The sequence below is a fragment of the Gekko japonicus genome, unplaced genomic scaffold (genome assembly GCF_001447785.1).
Source record: "Gekko japonicus isolate JY-2015 unplaced genomic scaffold, Gekko_japonicus_V1.1 scaffold286, whole genome shotgun sequence".
NCBI lineage: Eukaryota > Metazoa > Chordata > Lepidosauria > Squamata > Gekkonidae > Gekko > Gekko japonicus.
Window position 1 is genome coordinate 999,023 of NW_015172559.1, and position 18,651 is coordinate 1,017,673.

The following is an 18,651-nucleotide window of genomic DNA, read 5'->3' on the forward strand; positions in this document are numbered from 1 at the left end:
AAGAGTCCAGTAGCACCTTAAAGGCTAACAAAATTTGTGGCAGGGGATGAGCTTTTGTGTGTTACTGCTCTCTTCTTCAGACTCATGAAAGCTCATGCCCTGCCACAAACTTTGCTAGGCTTTAAGGTTCTCCTTGGGTGATTTCCCACAAGCACTGCTCCGCAACCACATTTTGCCCCACAGCTTCGTGCGATATTCCCCATGTCTACTCAATCCTGTTTTTTGAGGATTGAGTAGACGCGGGGAAAATCGCACGAAACTGCGGGGCAAAATGTGGCCGCGCAGCAGCTTGTGTGAAATTGACATGTACCATCGGGGCAAAAGGGAAGAGTGAGCACGGAGCAGCGCTTCTGGGAAATCACCCCTGGACTCTTCCTCTTTTCTGCTGCTACAGACAGAATAACACAGCTACCCATTTTGATCTATTCTTCAAACAAACAGTGTTGAAAGTGATCAGGGTTTCATACAGGCCCACAGTGACATTCCAGATGTGGGAATTTGCAGGTCATTGTGTGTCATGATAGAGCAACAGCCTCTGTGCAATACAGCTATTTAAAAATTGACAAGCCCCATCTCCAGTAGAGGTGAGGGGTGATATTTTGCACAGGGAGAAAAGACTTGCAAACCTGCTTTGATAGGGAGCTTTCACATAATATCACACTCTTTGCTTCCCCCCAATATATTGATAGGTTATGATCCATATGTTTTGCCTCCAGCATAACTAATGGTAGACGGGGGGCGGGGGGGGGGGCGGGAGCTGAGGAACCTCAACCTTTTTTGCTTTGAGGTGCATCCATAGTATGTGGTATCATCTCTTATCTCAGTCCCAATGATGATTCTGTATTTCACATGAATGGTTGAATACTTTATTGTCTAAACGTTATTTGAGAAATTATCAAATTTGCAGCATAATCCCAGACCCCCATACTAAATAATATCTGGTTTCAACCAAGATACAATCCAGTAAAATTTAGCGAAATCTGAAAGGAGAGAAAGGATAAATGAGTGTCTGGGAGTGGCTCCACCCCTCCCCCCATACTTACAACTGGTGAAGGACCCTGCCTTGCTGGACTCACTCCCTGTTAAATACTGGGTTCTAGATGCATTGCAGTGATCAGCTCAGGTTTAATAAGTGATTTCAGCAAACTACAAAACAAGCCAGCCCGGGGGCAAGTTCAGTACCTGCTGCTGCTGGACGGAGGTGGTGTGCAGTTCTGTGGTGTGTGTGGATGCCGGGGTAGCAGTGGGTCACCTCCGATTTCCCATGGTGCGACAGGTTCGGGCGATGTGGCCGACCTTCTCGCAGTTCCTGCATGTGGCATCCCGGAACCAGCAGGACCTCTGCTCGTGGGGTTCCCTGCAGCTGGCGCATGTTGTCGATGTGGCGGTGTCGATGGTGCGTGGCGGTGCAGGTGGGCGGGCATTGTGGCATGTAGGACACTGGAGTTGCAGGACCTCTTCTTCTTCCTCCTCGGATGTTTCCACATGGAGAGCTGCGGTGGTAGGCCTCCACGATGATGGCAGGCTTTTCGCTTGCCGGACCTCGGCGGTGAACTGCTCAGCAGCCTCCACAGCAAAGGCCACTTCCATGGCCTCCTTGAATTTGGGATCGCCCATGGTGAGGAGCTTTCTTTGAATCCGCTCATCCCTGAGGCCGCAGACCAGCTGGTCACAAAGTGCGTCCTTGAGGTCATGAAAGTTGCAGTGCCGGGTGATCTGTCAAAGAGCTGTAATGAAGGCTGTGATGGATTCGTTTGCGGCCTGGTTCCTTGTGTGGAACGTGTGACGGGCGGTGATGATGGATGGTTTTGGAGAGAAGTGTTCCTTTAGCTGGTCCAAAATTGTCTTGTACTCGGTGTCCTTAAGCTCCGTGGGAGCAATAAGTGAGTGGGCGATCTCCAAGGTAGAGTGGCCGCAGACTCGGAAGAAGGGGGCGTGCTTCTTTGCTGCTGCCTCGATCCCGGAGGACTCAAGGAAGAACTCGAACTGGGAGAGGTAAGACTCCCAGTCTTCCGTGGTGGCATTGAATGTGTCGAAGTGTCCTGGAACAGCAGCCATAGTCCTTGGAGTGATGTGATGTGCGTGGCACTGGAGCTCAGTGTACGGTCCGGTGCTGGTGGGCACTGGGCTGGCTCAAAAGGATCCCAGCCTTGTCGCCAGTGTTAAATACTGGGTTCTAGACAGATTGCAGTTATCAGCTCAGGTTTAATAAGTGATTTCAGCAAACTACAAGACAAGCCAGCAGGGCTGGAGCCCTGCTTATAAGCATGCAAAACACCACACCCAACACACACACACTCCCAGTGATAGGCTATTTACATTACACTGCTTATCTATTGGTTAGTTCCTGGATCCAGGCGCACTATTGTTCTCGTGAAGCAAGCTCAACCCATTCTAGGTACAGCTAGAGGAAAGGCTAGGGCTCAATACATGAAGAGAAGAAGAGAAGAGATTGGATTTATACCCCGCCCTTCACTTGGAGTCCCAGAGCGGCTTACAAACTCCTTTCCCTTCCCCTCCCCACAACAGACACCGTGTGAGGTGGGTGGGGCTGAGAGAACTCTGACACAAACTGCAGTTTTTCAAGGACAGCTGTGCCTGAGCTTGTGACTGACCCAAGGTCACATCAGCAGGAGGAGTGGGGAATCAAACCCGGTTCTCCCAGATTAGAGTCCGCACACTTAACCACTACACCAAACATAACACCTCCAGAGACCCCAGACTCTGACAGGGAGTTTAGGCTGACAGTCCTTTTCAGGAGCAAAAGGTTTTTGTTTTAGTTTCTGATCTGCCACTAACACTGAGTTAATGAAAGCCCTTGTGCCCATTATAAGAAAAGATTTCAAAGTATAAGCATAGTTCTGCTTGAACAGATGTATTTTCACATTATTATGCTTTGTTGATGGCAAGCAATAATGTACAAGAATGACAATGCTATATATTTTCAGATTTTAAATTACAACCACATAGACAGGTATGGTGGGAAATGAAAATCACAATAAAGAACAAAATTACAAAATTGTTTTTAAGAGGACCGAATTGTGTGTTTCTTAAAAGAGCGTATATGAAATACTTCCCTGTGCAAATCTTAAATTACATGGGTGTACTCAACCCATAAAAGAACTCATTAAAAGTAAGGGCAAAATTGGCTTAGATCATAAAACAGGGAGTTGACTTTATGATTAATTTGGTGGGCTCTTTTCAGTGAAAGCAAATGCTGTTTGTAGCATAGTGGGGCAATATAAACAGGCAAAAAACATGCTTCATTGTTCAAGGCAGAGCAGTGGTGTCAGAGGAGAAGATAGGGAGGCTCAAACATGTGCTGCTTGGCACATTCTTTGCTTGCTGGTGGTCATGAGCAGGGACCTGAACCTTCAACAGCCTGCTCAGCTGCCCCCAAGGGGCCCAGTGCTGTTTATCAGGCCACTACTCATCTATAGCATTGTATAGTGCCATACAAGATCTCCCATCTTGTAGTGTGCTGTATGATGCTACATTCATTGGAGGTCCATCTTGTAGTGTGCTGTATGATGCTACACTGGAGGCCCAATGAACAGTGTCAGCAGGTCCAACCACCACTGGCCAGTTGGTGTCCCCATGCCGCTCTGTCACTGCTGCTGCCTCAGAGACCTTCTGCCACCACCACATGTCTGGCAGCTTCTCAGACCCAACCTCAGCAAAGATGTGATGATGTCACTTCCAGGTGATGACATTGTGCCCCGAATGCTTCACATGTGCGGCAAAAGATACTGGGCGGGACCTGGGAGGGCCCCCCCCCATGCTTGCCAGGTAGGACCTGGCAACCCTATATCCCACGCACACCTCCTTAGAAGAAAGTCCCACTGGTTTTAGTGGAAATTAATCCCAAGTATTTAAAGTACCAAAATCAAAGCCTAAAATCTGTCATGAAAGGCAGTAAAATGTACACAGCAGAGCTTTTAAACAGCAAGATAAAGGCAAAATAATTCCTAAGCCATCAAACTGTGTATCCTCCCAAAAATAAAGATCTCAGCTAGATGTCTAAAACATGCAAGGGCACTGTCCTGACACTCTTCTGTGGGAAGAATGTTCCAAAAAATGTGTCCCACCATAGAGAAGGCCTGAGATCTAACCACCTCTATTAACAAGGAAGCACAAAATGTTTTTTTCTGTCCCTAACAACATTCCCCAACCCCAGTTCTCTCCCCACCCCCGCTAATGTATAGAAGGCGTATGGGGAAGGTAAAATGACCACCTTACATTGTAAGACCCTGGGTTGGGTGGGCAGGCTCCATCTCATCTAATACAAACCTTACAAGTCTGGGTAAGGACAGTACAGTACTGCTAGGATGCTGAGTTTCAGAGTTAGGTTAGTAAGGTAAAGGTTCCCTTGCTTGAAACCCAGTCGATGTTGGATCCCCAAGCATCGAGAATAAATCCACGTTTTCAGGAAAAGCAAAATTTATTTCAAAGCGTTAAAGACATACTCAAACACGTTCTTTGTTAGAACTGGGGATACACAGTTAGGTCAAGCATAATAAAGGAAATTCAAACAGATACAGATCCAATGAATAACATTCCCGCTGGCGGGCTAATGAAACGGTTGCGCGCCCAGTCCATGGGAAACAGGCAGGACATCAGACAAAACACAGGTGCAGTTCTCATGAGAAAAGCAATAGGCAAGCATTACAGCCTCTTCTCCCCCACACAACCTCCAGCAGTTATCTTGTGCATTCCAACGCAGGAGCAGGATGATAGAAAATAAGCCGGGTGCAACAGGGAAAGGATATGTACACAGAGGTCACAGAAAACAGAATGGCAGCTTGCTGACATACTGCCCCCCTTAAAATACACTTACAACACACCTCCCGGGCCGGGCGGGAGATCTCCCGGGCTGGGCGGGAGACCTCCCGGTTTGTCCGGGAACCTCTTGTGGAAACTACGGATCAGGTAAGGGGCCCGAATATCCCCTTCTTCCACCCATTCGCGGTGCTGGGGACCGAAATCAACCCATTCGATAAGGTACCAGAGTTTACCACGTTTCAATTTACAATCAAGGTTTGCCCAGGTGAGGGGGCATGGTCTATGAGAGAAGAGCAGCTTTCTGGTGTCTGGCAAAAGTGTTTGGTAATTGGCAGAAACCAGGCGAGTATAAAACAATAGTGTGTTTGAAGAGGTGGAGTTTCAGGCACAGTCCCTTGTAGGGTGATCTCTGAAATTAATACAGTATATTGAACTTGGTGATACCTACTCAATGTTGATGACGCATCTAATCTGAAATTGGGGGGGAAAGGCATCCATGTGCCCAAGGTCAACTTTCTACCCTGGCATTTTCATTTAAGCACTTTGTCCTGCCAGATAGGCAAGCCAGTGCTTATAACCAAGTTCCAGTTTGCCCGCAATCCTCTCATCTGCCTGGGCTGCCTCCCACTTGTTTGAGATACAAGCTTGATGAACAGTGTAGCCAGCGTGGCGCGCATGCCATCAAGAACAAAAGGTGATGATGAGATTTCCTTACATTGTTCTCTTGCTATTTATAGATTTGACAAATGTTGTGAATGCCTGATTTACATGAATAGGATCAAATTACATCCCGCAGCTGCATTTCCAACTTCAGTAACTGTAAATTATTTGGCTGTTGACAAGCAGCAAGGAGACTGGAAAGCAGATCTGCCAAAAAACAAACCAGAAGGCCTCTCCACAAGAAAGTTGTATTCCTTATAGTGTGCAACACTCAGCACACTGTGTTCTGTCTCTGCTCTCTCTGTTTTCTGTTGTTGGGATATTTATAGGTTCTGCTCACTGTTTGTCATACCCAAAGAGGTAGACACTTCCACTGGGTTTACAGCGCTGTGAGTTGTTTTGTACTTTGTATTTTTCTGCACAGAAGCTCTCAAGGGGCATACTCTTTAGCTGTGTTACTTTCATTCTGTTGCTCTGTTCCTTTGGTCATTTCGACACCCTCTCCTGGGAAAGAAATGTTGTTTTCCCCCCGTCTACTGTACTTCTAAAATGGTCATACAAATTTCTTGTCTGTTGACCTCTTGACATGCAACATTTCACTTCGTGTTTGCACAGTTTAGTTTCCATTCTCTCTGTTTCATTATAAGATTATACCATGGCATCTTGACCTTAACTGAGTTTAAAAATATTTTTGCTGTTTATGTCAGTGATACACCATTTTACTCACAATGGAATGTAAAGTGAAGGAATTGTGCCTCTTGTGGCTCCATTTCTTAATTACTTGATACATGCGTGTACGATTATATCCACTTTTCTTAGCAAAATGCACTCATCACCCTTTCCCAATCACTGCTTCTATGAATTTTGTTGCAAAAAAGAACAGAAAATATAAACATATTTTCAAATATAGTGTTACCCTAAGGTATAGATGAAAGACATCCTTTTAGTCAGTGTCTAATTTGGATCTATCTGCACCCATCCTCCAGACCTCAGGGAACTTGAACTCAGCCTGGATTCAGATATAACCCTGGCCTGACCCTAACAGACTCTTCCAAGGTTCTGTTTCAATTAGCACATGGATAGGAGCAATCTCCTCTCCCAATAACAGCTTCTTTTTTATGCACTGGGAAATCCACATGCAGAATGAAATTTCCAGATATGGAACTTTCCTTGTGGGGCCATAATAACAGTTTCTGTCTTTCTGTATAATTTTTGTTCTCCCCAAGACAGCACAGAATCTATGTAAGCTAATATATTTCCTTAAGATGTCTAGTGAGCAAAATGTATACCTTGTAGAAAGATACTGTGAGGCATTCTTTCTAAAACACCCCTAATGAGTATCCTCTCCTTTTCTGGCAGTAGTGATTTATCTACTGCCTCAAACTTCACTTAGACTAAGATAAAGAGAGGACATGAAGTGGAGGTACATAATCTTCCTTTTATCTCCTTTAATACTGCAGGAATTCTACTTTAAATGTGCAGCACACCCAACCTCTGACAGTGAGACATCTGTGGCACTGAACCTCATTACAACAAATACTCGGCGCATCTCATGTATAACCTGTACAGATGTTCGGTAAGTCATTTTAAAGAATGGCAAGCACAGTGTCTTGGCAATACAAAGACCTTTGCATAGGGGAGGGGGTAATTTGAATATTTATTTTTTGAGTCGATTTTTTTTGTTTTGTTTTACTGTGGAATATGAACCAGGCTTCCCAAAATGTGATTTGTTTTTCCCCCAGCAGAAGTCACTATGCTATGGGAGCAATCCTAGGCAGGTCTACTCAGAGTTAAGTCCCATTATATTCAATAGGCTTTCTCCCAGGAAAATGTCCTTAGGATTCTAGCTTATATTTGCTACTTGAAGATCACAAGTCTAATCTATAGTGATGTTCTTTGGACGGTTGTACTACGTGACCTGTAAAAATGAATTGCTAGGGGGACTCTCACAGACAAAAGACAATGTGGCCTAGGGTCACCAACTCTGGGTTGGGAAATACCTGGAGATTTGGAGGGGGTGGAGCCTAGGGTTGCCAAATCCCCCCGGGGGGCAGATTTCCCCCCGCTTTGGAGGCCCAATTTCCGCCCCCGCGGAATCGGGCCCCGGGGGAAACCCCACCCCCGCGTGTACATCACAGGGAAGTGACGTCATGACGCCGGGCATGCTGGGGGCGGGGCACAGCCATTTGAGGGGAAAACATAGAGTTTCCCCCTCAAATGGCAGCCACGCGCCGGGAGCAAAGCCAAAGTCCCCCGCCGGCAGGTAAGTCCGGACTTCGCAACCCTAGTGGAGCCTGGGGAAGGGGGGGTTGGGAAGAGACCTCAGCAGGGTATAATGCCATAGAGTCCACCCTCCAAAGCAGCCATTTTCTCCAGGGAAACTGATCCTGGTTGCCTGGAGATCAATTGGAATAGCGGTAGATCTCCAGGGGCCACCTAGAGGTTGGCAACCCTATGTGGGCCGGATGGCTACCATGAGAAAAGAAAGTGGACAACAATGCCTATTCTCCCTCTTCCTTCAATGGAACAGTGGTGGGATACAACCATATTTAAATGCTAAGTATTTACATGATCATTATAAAAGAATTCACTTTTAATGTCATACAAAGTATAAACAGTAGATAGATATGACAATCTAGTTAAGAACATATGCTCAGTGGCACAGAGGCTTATTATACAAAAGGTACAAATGGGAAAAAGTTACGCATATTATTTTGGCATGCTGGTGTTCAGTTTTTGAGGTGATGTTATAAGTGATTACATAGACAGATAGTCCCAGCTAGCAGCTTTTCATGCCTGATGAAGCTGATGGATTTGGCTTCAGAAAAGTTATGTGAATACCAAAGTGTCATCTGTTTCCACATATAGGCATTTATGGAATCTGTTTAAATTATCCTAAATATTCTCTATTTTTGGTATTTGCTTCAAAAATAAGTGCAGCACAGCAGCTAAATAAAAATAAATACATTGCCGAACACTCACATGGCTTGGGCTGCTGCTCCTTTGCACCATTTCTCTTCCCCTTCTTTGTTCTCACAATGTTCAACCTCCTTCCCCTACCCTATGATTTAATCTATTTGGCTGTGACTGTTCAACATGGTTTTGATTGTTACAAGTTCTTTGTGACATCAGCCCTTCAGACATGGCATGATTGTCAAAACCAGCATTGTGGGCAAACTACGAGCGCCAGAGAGGATAAGACAGCAAATAATTTTGCAAAATATGCTAAATTCCATCAAAACTTAGAGGTGCTCTTTGAAACCCATGGAAGCCACCCCAAAATGAGGTAAGTGGTTTTGCCTCAGTGCTTCAAACAGTGGCAATGTGAATGCGAAATATTATGTTGAATGAGGCCTCCTGTTCCAATATGCAGTTCACTGCCAGTCCCAAAAAACATAAATTGTTTCCTCTGCTGTTTCATCTTTCTTCAAACGTTTTCCAAGTTCCCATTAAGAAGAAGTTTAATCTAACATTTGGTGTCAAGCATGCATTGTTGCTGGATATAATGGCCCTGAGGATTTCCTTCATACTCTTTCTACCGCATCAACAGCAGTTTGTGGGGAAAAGGGGTCTGGGCGACACCTTCCAACTGATAACATGCCATATAATTCCCTATAAATATTTATAGTAGCTCAGTGTCACCTGGCCTGCATTTTACAAGATTGAACTGTGTGTTAAATAAAAACAATGTTTTCAGAAGAGATTGAGGGGACCAGTAATAAATTTATTAGGGGATACTTTGTCTAGGGAAAAGCTAGGATTTCTGGGGGGGGAAATATATATATGCAGTTCGATGATAAAGAGATGTTGTTCTTTTCACCATCTTGGGCACAACACAATAGAGTCCATTAAACTGTTTCTCAGTGCTGCCGATGCTCCCTTGACTGTCTACTGACAGTCGTTTGCTGTAGAAAATGAGCCTTTCTGATAGGTTAAAAGATAAGTCAGCTTTGAAAAGAATAGTGGGATGTCCATCACTTCACAGATATTTGGGAGTTATAAAACTGTCACCTGTCTCTTTTACAGTTCATCTTTCAGTTGCACTGTGCTGAATCACTTCAATGGCTTTTGCCATCCCTAGGTCTGGAGTGTCACCCAGCTGCTGGGAAGAAAGTACTGACAATATTTGGTATACTGCTGGTACAAGCCACGCTGCCTTAGAAGTTGCAGATATGTTTCCACAATAAAAACAACCGATATGAATACCCCAACTGCAAAGCTTGTGTTGCTCTTGCATTATTATTTTCTATGCCAAATTATATCCCTTTACTCCAATTTTAGTAACCTGGATTACCAACCATGATTTTGCACTCACATTTGTGGTTTGTCGAATGCAACTCGCTGAGTTCAGTGAGGTTTATTATCTCAAGTAAGTAAGTGTGCATAGGATTTCAGGTCTTGGAAGTAGGGTTTCCAACTCTGGGTTAGGAAATTCCTGGAGATTTGGGGTGGACCTTGGAGAGGGCAAGGTTTGGGGACGGGTGGGAACTCAGCATGGATACGATGCCATAGAGTCCACCCTCCAAATCAGCCTACCTGGCAGGCCTACCTGGAAGCTAGGTTTAGGCTACTTGGTACAATATTAAAGCTTTCTTAGAAATGTTCCCTGTTCCTTCTGCAATGCCTGGCTACACAAACTTAGCAGAGGATCTGTAAATGAGAGAGAGAGAAGCTGTAGACATGGTTTGGGAACAAGACAAGCCTGGACAGCAGAGGTGGACACTTCACCAATCTGTAATACACTCCTGGTGCGCATATATATATATATATGAGCAGCTTTTAAATGATGCATGGGGGCAGAGGAAACGACCCCTGCATGGGGGAAAGCGGACAAGAGTGGGAAAGCTCATCCCTTGGGAATCCTGATGGAAATTTGCTGGATCAGCTTAGTCTCTCCTTTTAGGCTGAGCTTTTCCACTTGCTCAGCCCCACACCCTGACTACCTTTAAAGGGAAGGAGCTGTGACCTGGAGGTGCTGCTTTTTGCCTGGGAAGACCTTGCCATCTTGGCTGACTTTCTCTGCTTTTCCAGCCCCACCCCCTGGCTGTCCGCCTGTAAAAATAAATAAATAATAAATAAATAATAAAAATGAACAAACTTGTTAGCTGATACTGTTTAATTGATGAATAGCTTATTTTTATGGCTGTGTTATAATACAGTGTTTCAAATTTGTTAGCCACCATGAGTGTTCTTTTATACAGAAAGGTGGGATACAAATAAATTAATAAATAATAAATAAAATGTAATATGCCAGGGACAGAGTAGAAACTATGGGAGCGTGTTCAGTAATAAATGGCCCCCATAATAAAGAAGTAAAGGAGAAGAAAGAAAAAAACTTATATGGCAAAGTTATTTAGAAGGGGGCAAAATGTGTATTAGTGTTTATATTGCCAGTGCTACAAACAGGATTGCCAGGTCCCCCGCGCCACTAGTAGGGAATGCAGGCTGGAATTGCTAGCTCCAGGTTGGGAACTCAGTGGGGTTTGGCTCCTTTGCAGGCTCTGTTGGGCAGTTTAAACATTAGGAAGAACTTCCTGACAGTTAGAGCGGTTGTGGAACAGGCTTTCTCGGGAGGCGGTGGGCTCTCCTTCTTTGGAGGTTTTCAAACAGAGGTTAGATGGCCATCTGACAGCAATGCTGATTCTGTGAATTTAGGCAGATCATGAGAGGGAGGCCAGGAAGGGTTGCCTCAGTGCTTATTTCTTGTGGCCCTTTTTTACACGCCCAGGGAAATGCTGATTGCCACTTTGGGGTCAGGAAGCAATCCTGGAGGTTTTCTGGGTGTGAAACAGCGGTCACAATGCATGTGGAGGGGGAGGTATGTGTGAATTTCCTGCGTCGTGCATGGGGTTGGACTAGACAACCCTGAGGTCCCTTCCAACTCTATGATCCTATGATTCTCAATTTGTGCGCATCCCTAATTGTAATATCACGGGGCCTTCCAAGAGATAGAATGCTTTTGATTTTTGGATGCTAGGGATCAATTAGCAGTTGAGGGCTGTTTCCTGCCATTGCTGCTAGCGGGATTCCCTGAGGTACCTGTCTGACCACTGTTGGAAACAAGATGCTGGACTAGATAGACCATTTGTTTCATCTGGTTATGTCTAATCTTCTGTTCTAGGAGAATGTGTATTTTGGTGGGAAGGGGTGACCTGAATTACCCAGGCTAGCCTGATGTTGTCAGATCTCAGAAGCGAAGCAGGTCAGCCCTTGTTAGTACTTGAATGGGAGTTCACCAAGGAAGTCCAGGTAGGGATGCCAGGCTCCAGGTAGGACCTGGGGATCCTGTGGAATTACAGCTCATCTCCAGGCTACAGAGATCGGTTCCCCTGGAGAAAATAGCAGCTTTGGAGGGTGGACTCTGAGGTTCCTCTTCTCCCCAGGCTCCAACTCCAAACATCCAGGAGTTTCCCAGCCTGGATCTGGCGACCCTACCCCTCCAACTCCCATCAGTTGCCAGGGGAGGACTTGGCAACCCTAAGTCCAGGGTTGCTATGCAGAGACAGGCATTGGGAAACCACCTCTGAATGCCTCTTGCCTTGAGAACCCTACAGGATTGCCATAACTCAGCTGCGACTTGGTGGCACTTTTCACCACCACAAAAAGGGTGGATTGAGAATGGAAACTCTGATAATAGATATAATCATTATCTCCCATGACTGCTTTTTGTCAGATTGCAATTCAACAGTAAGAACTGCCCGTACATGTACATGAGGTCTGATTCTACACATCATATGACTGCTTTTTGTCAGATTGCAATTCTACAGTAAGAACTGCCCGTACATTTACATGAGGGAGCTGTGAAAAATGCAAAGCTGAGGCAGCCTTTCCATCCCATGGGGGCACGCCACGTATGTGCCCAATAAAAACACTCAGTAGCTTGCCTTGTTGCTGGGTATAACTCTAGAGTTTATGTTTTTGTAACAGAACAAGAAGAATCTGTCCAGCTATAGTTAAGAGTTTCTGGGAAATGTTAAGGGTGTGCAAAAAGGATCTGAATCTGATCCAGTTTTTGGTCATTTTAAAAACTGTGTTGGATTTTTAAATCTTAGAATTAATGTTAGTTGTATTAGGAAACCAATCGAATAGTCATTTCCTTTGGTTTAAATGGAACACAAATTTCCAGATATAACTCTGCTAGTATTCAGTTCAGATATCATTTTCAGGGATTTTTACCACTTACCTACAGGATCATCCCCCCCAAATTTAAGGAAAATTGGAGAGAACATTCTTGTCCTACAGGTGCTTACCTGCAGCTCTGGGGAAGACATCAGGGCAGGAGGAGCCCCCTCCATGCCCACCATTAGCATCCAAGCCCAGCAACTGTAGCAATGTTGGTAGGGCAGGAAAAACCCTCCCACACCCAATGGCCTGGCAGAACAGTGTTGGAGGGCCATGGTAGCAATATAGCAATGGAAGCAGCTGGGGGATGGTGGGCAGCATGAGCACAGGAAGACTCACCTGCCAGGAGCAGCCTGGGGAGAAAAATGGGGAGGAGGCTGTACCCGCTTACCCAGGGACACCTGGCCAGGAAGTCATTAGACGGGCAGAGGTGGGGGACAGTGGCTTCATGGGAGCACCACTGGGTTGCAGGAGGTTGTTTGGAAGTGTCATGCTGGGCAGGGCTGATGAGGGAGGAAAGAACAGAGGGAGGCCTGTTGGCTCAGAAACCGGGAATGAACCAGGCTCACCCCTAATTGGAAGGTTATTGGCAGAGCCTGAGGTGATCCCATTTCCAGGAAGGCCTTTATTAGGCACAAGGGCTCTTTTTGTAGCAGGAACTCCTTTGCATATTAGGCGACACACCCCTAATGTAGCCAATCCTCCAAGAGTTTACAGAGCATTTCTCACAGGGCAGTCTGGGTGGACAGGCCCTGGTACACCTAATAATCTGAAGGGCTGGGGAGAGAAGGCCAAGGGTGCTGTAAGCCCCTCTCCTCCCCTGTGGATGTATCATAGGGTGTGCTAAAGAAAGGAGGAGGCTGGTGGGTACACACACCCTGGACTCTGACCTCCTGGAGGCATAGTCTGACAGGATCCTGTCAGGCAAGTGTCCGCTTAGTCACAGAAGGCACATCCCTAGTAAATGTCAGCATCAAGGTTGTTCAGCATTGTTCAAAACGCTGAGGATATACCAGAAAGGCACAACTCGAAAGGAGCATGCAGATCTGTTGCCGGGTTTAAAATCTGCATTAAGTATATAATTTGTTTCCACTAGACGTTCAGTCTGAATGTTTTGTTGTGGTTTCTTACTGAATAAAATTGTGCAGAGGCAAAAGCTGTCGCTGTTGTGCTAAAACCAGACTCAGTATACCGTGAAGTGTAATATTCTTTCAGGGCTTCCCAACAAGGAAACTGAGAAGGGGCAACTGTAAACACACGCATGCATTTTCTATTATAGTGTTCAAGGTGATGGGATGGTTTTTTAAGAAGCTCGGAATAGGTTCAACGAAACAGCAGGCATCTAAAACAAATGCTGAAGCTGTACAGATCTGAAGGAAGGATCTTTTTGTTAACTGTTATCCACTGTAAACAGCAACAGTGAACAAAAAGCATCAAAAGGACTAGGCATAGCCCAGGGCCCCTGTAAATCAGACTCTAAAATCACAACGGTGTTAAGCAATGTAAGAAATAATCTGGGTGGAGCACAAGTGCCTCACATTGTCTTTCAGGACCAGGTAGTATACAATTCCTCAAGGTACTATTATTGTTAGCATTCTAACAGATGCACAGATATGAAAGATAGATAGGGCCTGCCCTTATTTACCAGAAAGGAAGAATTCCCTGGGAAGTTGAGGGGTTTTTTTTGCTGCTTGAGCAAGATTGTTTTGTTTTTTTAATTTAGCAATTCCAGTTTTCATAAACCTGAACCTGGCAGAGAAAGAAGAAAGGATTTTAAAAAAAACCAACCCACATTCTCCCACAATAAATTTATAAATAATCAAGGGAGTTACTTTTCTATCTTTTCTCAATCCAGGAATCCTTACTTCACACTGACTTATAAGGACCTCCACTTTTAGAAATGAAATCTCAAGTACTTCAAGGCTAAAATATATCAAAAAGGTTTTTCATAACTCTGTATAATTTCAGGCTGTGAATCGGGCTACCTTTTTAGTTTGTAAGGAATGAAGAATGTCAGCAGTTTGATAAGAGAACACTAAGGGAAATGTAGAATGCTAAGAAAATGACTCTGGGAGACATCTTCTCAATATGCTGACAAGGAGACCATAACACATCTGTGAGAAAAGGCTTTGGCCCTCAGTGGCTTAAGAAGTAAAATTGTCCTGGTGCTGAAGAGACAGGGGAAGTGATATGACAGAGATGTTGTATTATGAATAGAGTACCAAACCTTTGTTTGCTGGTACACATAAGACTACAGCAAGATTGTGTCATATAATTAACATGAACACCCTGCAGGTTTGCAGTGAAGTGGAATCTTTCTTCCCAGTCTATGTACAATCGATCTTTGAGTGTGATATGGTGATGGACAGTCCTACCAGAATGCCAACTGAGAACTACATGTTTTCAATGGAGAATAAAAAAGAAACGAATTGGGAGATCCGGTTCCGGTTGCGGCGAGGAAAGACGTGAGGAGAAGTAGCTCCTTGCAAAATCCTTCCTTGACAGTCAGTAGTGGGAGAAAACAACTAAAAAAGTGCTCCTTCGGAGGAAGAGCACAAAGCAAGAAGCTTAACTTTTGAATTTCATGGGAGAAGGCAACTCTACATGACCTAGAAAGGTGCTTCGAGGCGGAGACTGTTGAGGACGCCTGGCAAGACGCCAGGTGAAAGGCGCATCCAAAGAACCATAAGGAGTCAGCGGCGGCAGATTGGAAAATAACAGAAGGAGAAAACCAAAAGCTAAGTACTAGTGACTTTGCCCAAAATAATAATTTAAGAAGGGTGTACGGAGGAGACGGGAGAAACGGGGCTCTGGGGGGGGCGAGAGACGAGAGGGAAGTAAAGAGAGACTGAAAAGCGGCCATTTCTTTGTATTGTTCTTTCCTAAGGATTAAGAAGTGGAGTGAGGAATAGAGCATTGAGAACATAAGTAAAAAGTAAATAAGAGTATATAAAGTAACTGCAGTTGGGAATAAAATATTAGAAGAGGAAAAGTAGATAAATGTTAAACCTGCAGGTAGTACGCTTGTCCAATTAATCTTCTAGGTTTGCTCGGGAGTAAGCGACAGCTGCCGGCGATTTGGGAGAGAGAGAGACGGGCGAGCGGGTGAACGGAGAGGCGGAGCCCGGACGGGTGGTGACGAGAGTGGCCGAGCGGTGACGGAGAGAGAGTTTACAGCCGATTGGATTCCGAAGGAGGAGGCGGGGCAAGGAGTGACGGGAACAGACGGAGATCGACAGCGAGGCTTGAGAAAGGAGTGAAATTGACGAATAGACCCGAAGGAGAGCGATAACAGACGGAAAGAGCCGGAGATAGACGGAAACAGCCGGAGACAACCGAGGACAGCTGAAAGGGAATGAGCATAACAGAACGTATTGAGACTTTTACTGAGAAGTAAAAAAAAAAAAAAAAGGGATAGAGAGAACGAGGCTTATACGATTAAGGGGGGGAAAACTAAAAGTGAAAGAGATCTTTAAGGCAGAGAGAAAATATAGAGAATAAAAGATCTTGCGTTAAGACATAAGAAGTTTCAGAAAGGAAAGTGGAAAAACAGTAAATCCTATTTGAGTCCCTGTTAATAAGTGGTGTAATTTAAAAAAAAAAAAAAGCACAGTGGCAAATGGCTACAGGGAGCAGTAGCAACACTGGTCTTAGAAGAACATCAATAAAATCACCCAGTCAGGTATCTATACAAAATCTTCTGAAATCGAACACAATGAGTAATACACAACCAAACACAAAAGAATTATTAGCCATGATGCAAGAATGCTTCTCCAATGAGATGAAAAAATTTGCAGACACCACTTTACCGACATTAATTAGAAAAGAAGTAGAGCCCATACAAACACAAATACAAAATCTAACACAACAAATTACAACAGAGACAGAAGAGATCAAAAAGCAAATAAAAGAGAACAAGCAAGAAATACTAAAAATAGCGACAGATCACAATAATATGTCAGAGAAACTGAAAGATGTTGAAAAAGAAGTACAGGAAGTTAAAACGAAAACAGATCAGATTGAAACGAAAACAGACCAAATTGAAGAAGCCCTATTAAATATAGAGATGGAAAAAGCATCTCTGATTGTACGTTGTCAAAATGTACCTGAAAGCATTAATGAGAAACTAAAAGAAGAAATGATTAAGAACATTTCTACACAATTAGAAATCGGTACAGAAGAAGAACTGGAGAAAGAAATAGATCAGATCTATAGAAAAAATAGCTCCTATGCTAGGAAACACAAGGTCCCCAGAGAGGTGTATATGAAATTTGTGCGGAAAAATATGAGGGACAAATTACTACACGAAGCTAATGGGAAAGAAGTTAAGATTCAAAATGCAGAAATAAAATTTCTAAAAGAAATCCCTTGGAAAATACGTGAGAAAAGACAAAAATACATGATGTTAACAAAAATATTAAGAGACAATGAGATACAATATAGGTGGTGGAATCCAGAAGGGGTTCTCTTTACATATGACGGGAGAAGACATAAGTTGGATTCCATATTTAAAGTGGAAGATTTCCTAGAGAGGTACGGAGAAGATTTGGGATGGCAAAGTGAAGAGGATAGTGAAAGAGAGGAAGATGAAGAAACACCAGAAGACACAGGCGCAACAGCTGACAAACCTGAAAAGAAAAAACGAAATAAGAAATCCCAGTATACACCATCACATACAGTAACAAGATATCAAAACAGATATAGAAGACAGGAAACAGGAAAGGGAAAGAAACACTAAAAGAGCATGAATAAAGTAAAAACTTTAAAAATTATTTCAATAAACGTAAATGGCTTGAATAACCAAACCAAAAGAAGGAAAATATATCATCAATTGAAAAAAGAATGTTGTGAGATAATATGTTTACAAGAAACGCATATAAGGACAAAAGATCAAAAATATCTAGAAAATAAAAAATTAGGAAACCCCTTTATAGCATCAGACATTGTAAAAAAAAGGGGGGTGGTCATATATGCCAAAGATCATCTGAAACCAGAACTACTATATAGGTCAGATGACGGAAGAATCGTTGCAATCCAAATAATGAAACAACAGAGGAAAATTATGATTGTTAACATATATGCACCAAACCAAAAACAAGAACAATTTTTTGAAAACTTTAAAAATTTGTTAACGATGTACGGTAATATGGAAATATGTATAATAGGCGATTTCAATGCGGTGTTGGAGGAAGAAAAAGATAGGAAATCAAAAAGGAAAACAGGAAATAAGTTACCAAAAGGGTTTTTGCAAATTGTAGAAGAACATAGACTAATAGACATATGGAGAGTAAGGAATATGGAAAAAAGAGACTATACATATTACTCAGCAAGATATAACTCCTGGTCCAGAATAGATATGGCCTGGATATCGATGACTTTGGTCCCAGAAATAATGGAAGCGGAAATACTCCCAAATACATATGCAGATCATAGCCCATTGATGATCAAATTGAAAGATAAAAATAGAAATGCAAGATGGAGAGTGAATAAATATTTACTGAAAGATAAGGAATTTGATAAAAAGATGCAAGAAGAAATTACAGAATTTTTCAAGAGAAATTTACAACCAGAATCAAAAATAGAAATAGTTTGGGATGCTTTTAAGGCGTTTTTGAGGGGTTGCTTCATAAGTCAAGAAGCCTGGAAAAAGAAACAAAAACAAAAACAATTAAGAAAAGTGTATCAGCAAATAGGAAAGGAGGAAATAAAGTTAAAAAATGATGCAAGAGGATCAGAAGAAATTAAAGCAAATCTTAGAGTGTTACATCATGAAATGAACTTAATACTGGCGCAAGAAATTGCCCGAAATATAGAATATTCAAAACATTATTATTTTGAGAACGCAAATAAGCCAACAAGATGGCTGGCATACAATATTAAAAAACAAGAAGAAAAACGGATCATAAAGGTATTACAGGATAAAGACGGAGTAGAAAAATGTAATCTATCGGATATGAAAAAGGTAGTTGAGCAGTTCTATAACAAGCTATACCACCAAGAGAAGCAAGATGATACACTGATAAGGAAATATCTCGAAAAACAAGACGACAAAAAATTTGACGACTCACAGATAAAGATGTTAAATGA

The 18,651-nt window shown here is 43.3% G+C and overlaps 1 protein-coding gene across 1 annotated transcript in view; it reads left to right on the forward strand.

Moving 5' to 3' along the window:
- Positions 1 to 18,651, forward strand: part of LOC107118842 (E3 ubiquitin-protein ligase parkin-like) — a gene marked incomplete at its 3' end in the record, with an annotated part of 451,727 nt that overhangs the window by 306,537 nt on the left and 126,539 nt on the right. Inside the window, exon 5 of the mRNA XM_015421222.1 lies at positions 6,903 to 7,018. Coding sequence (XP_015276708.1) covers positions 6,903 to 7,018 — 116 coding nt within the window. The remainder of the gene's footprint in view (positions 1 to 6,902; positions 7,019 to 18,651) is intronic.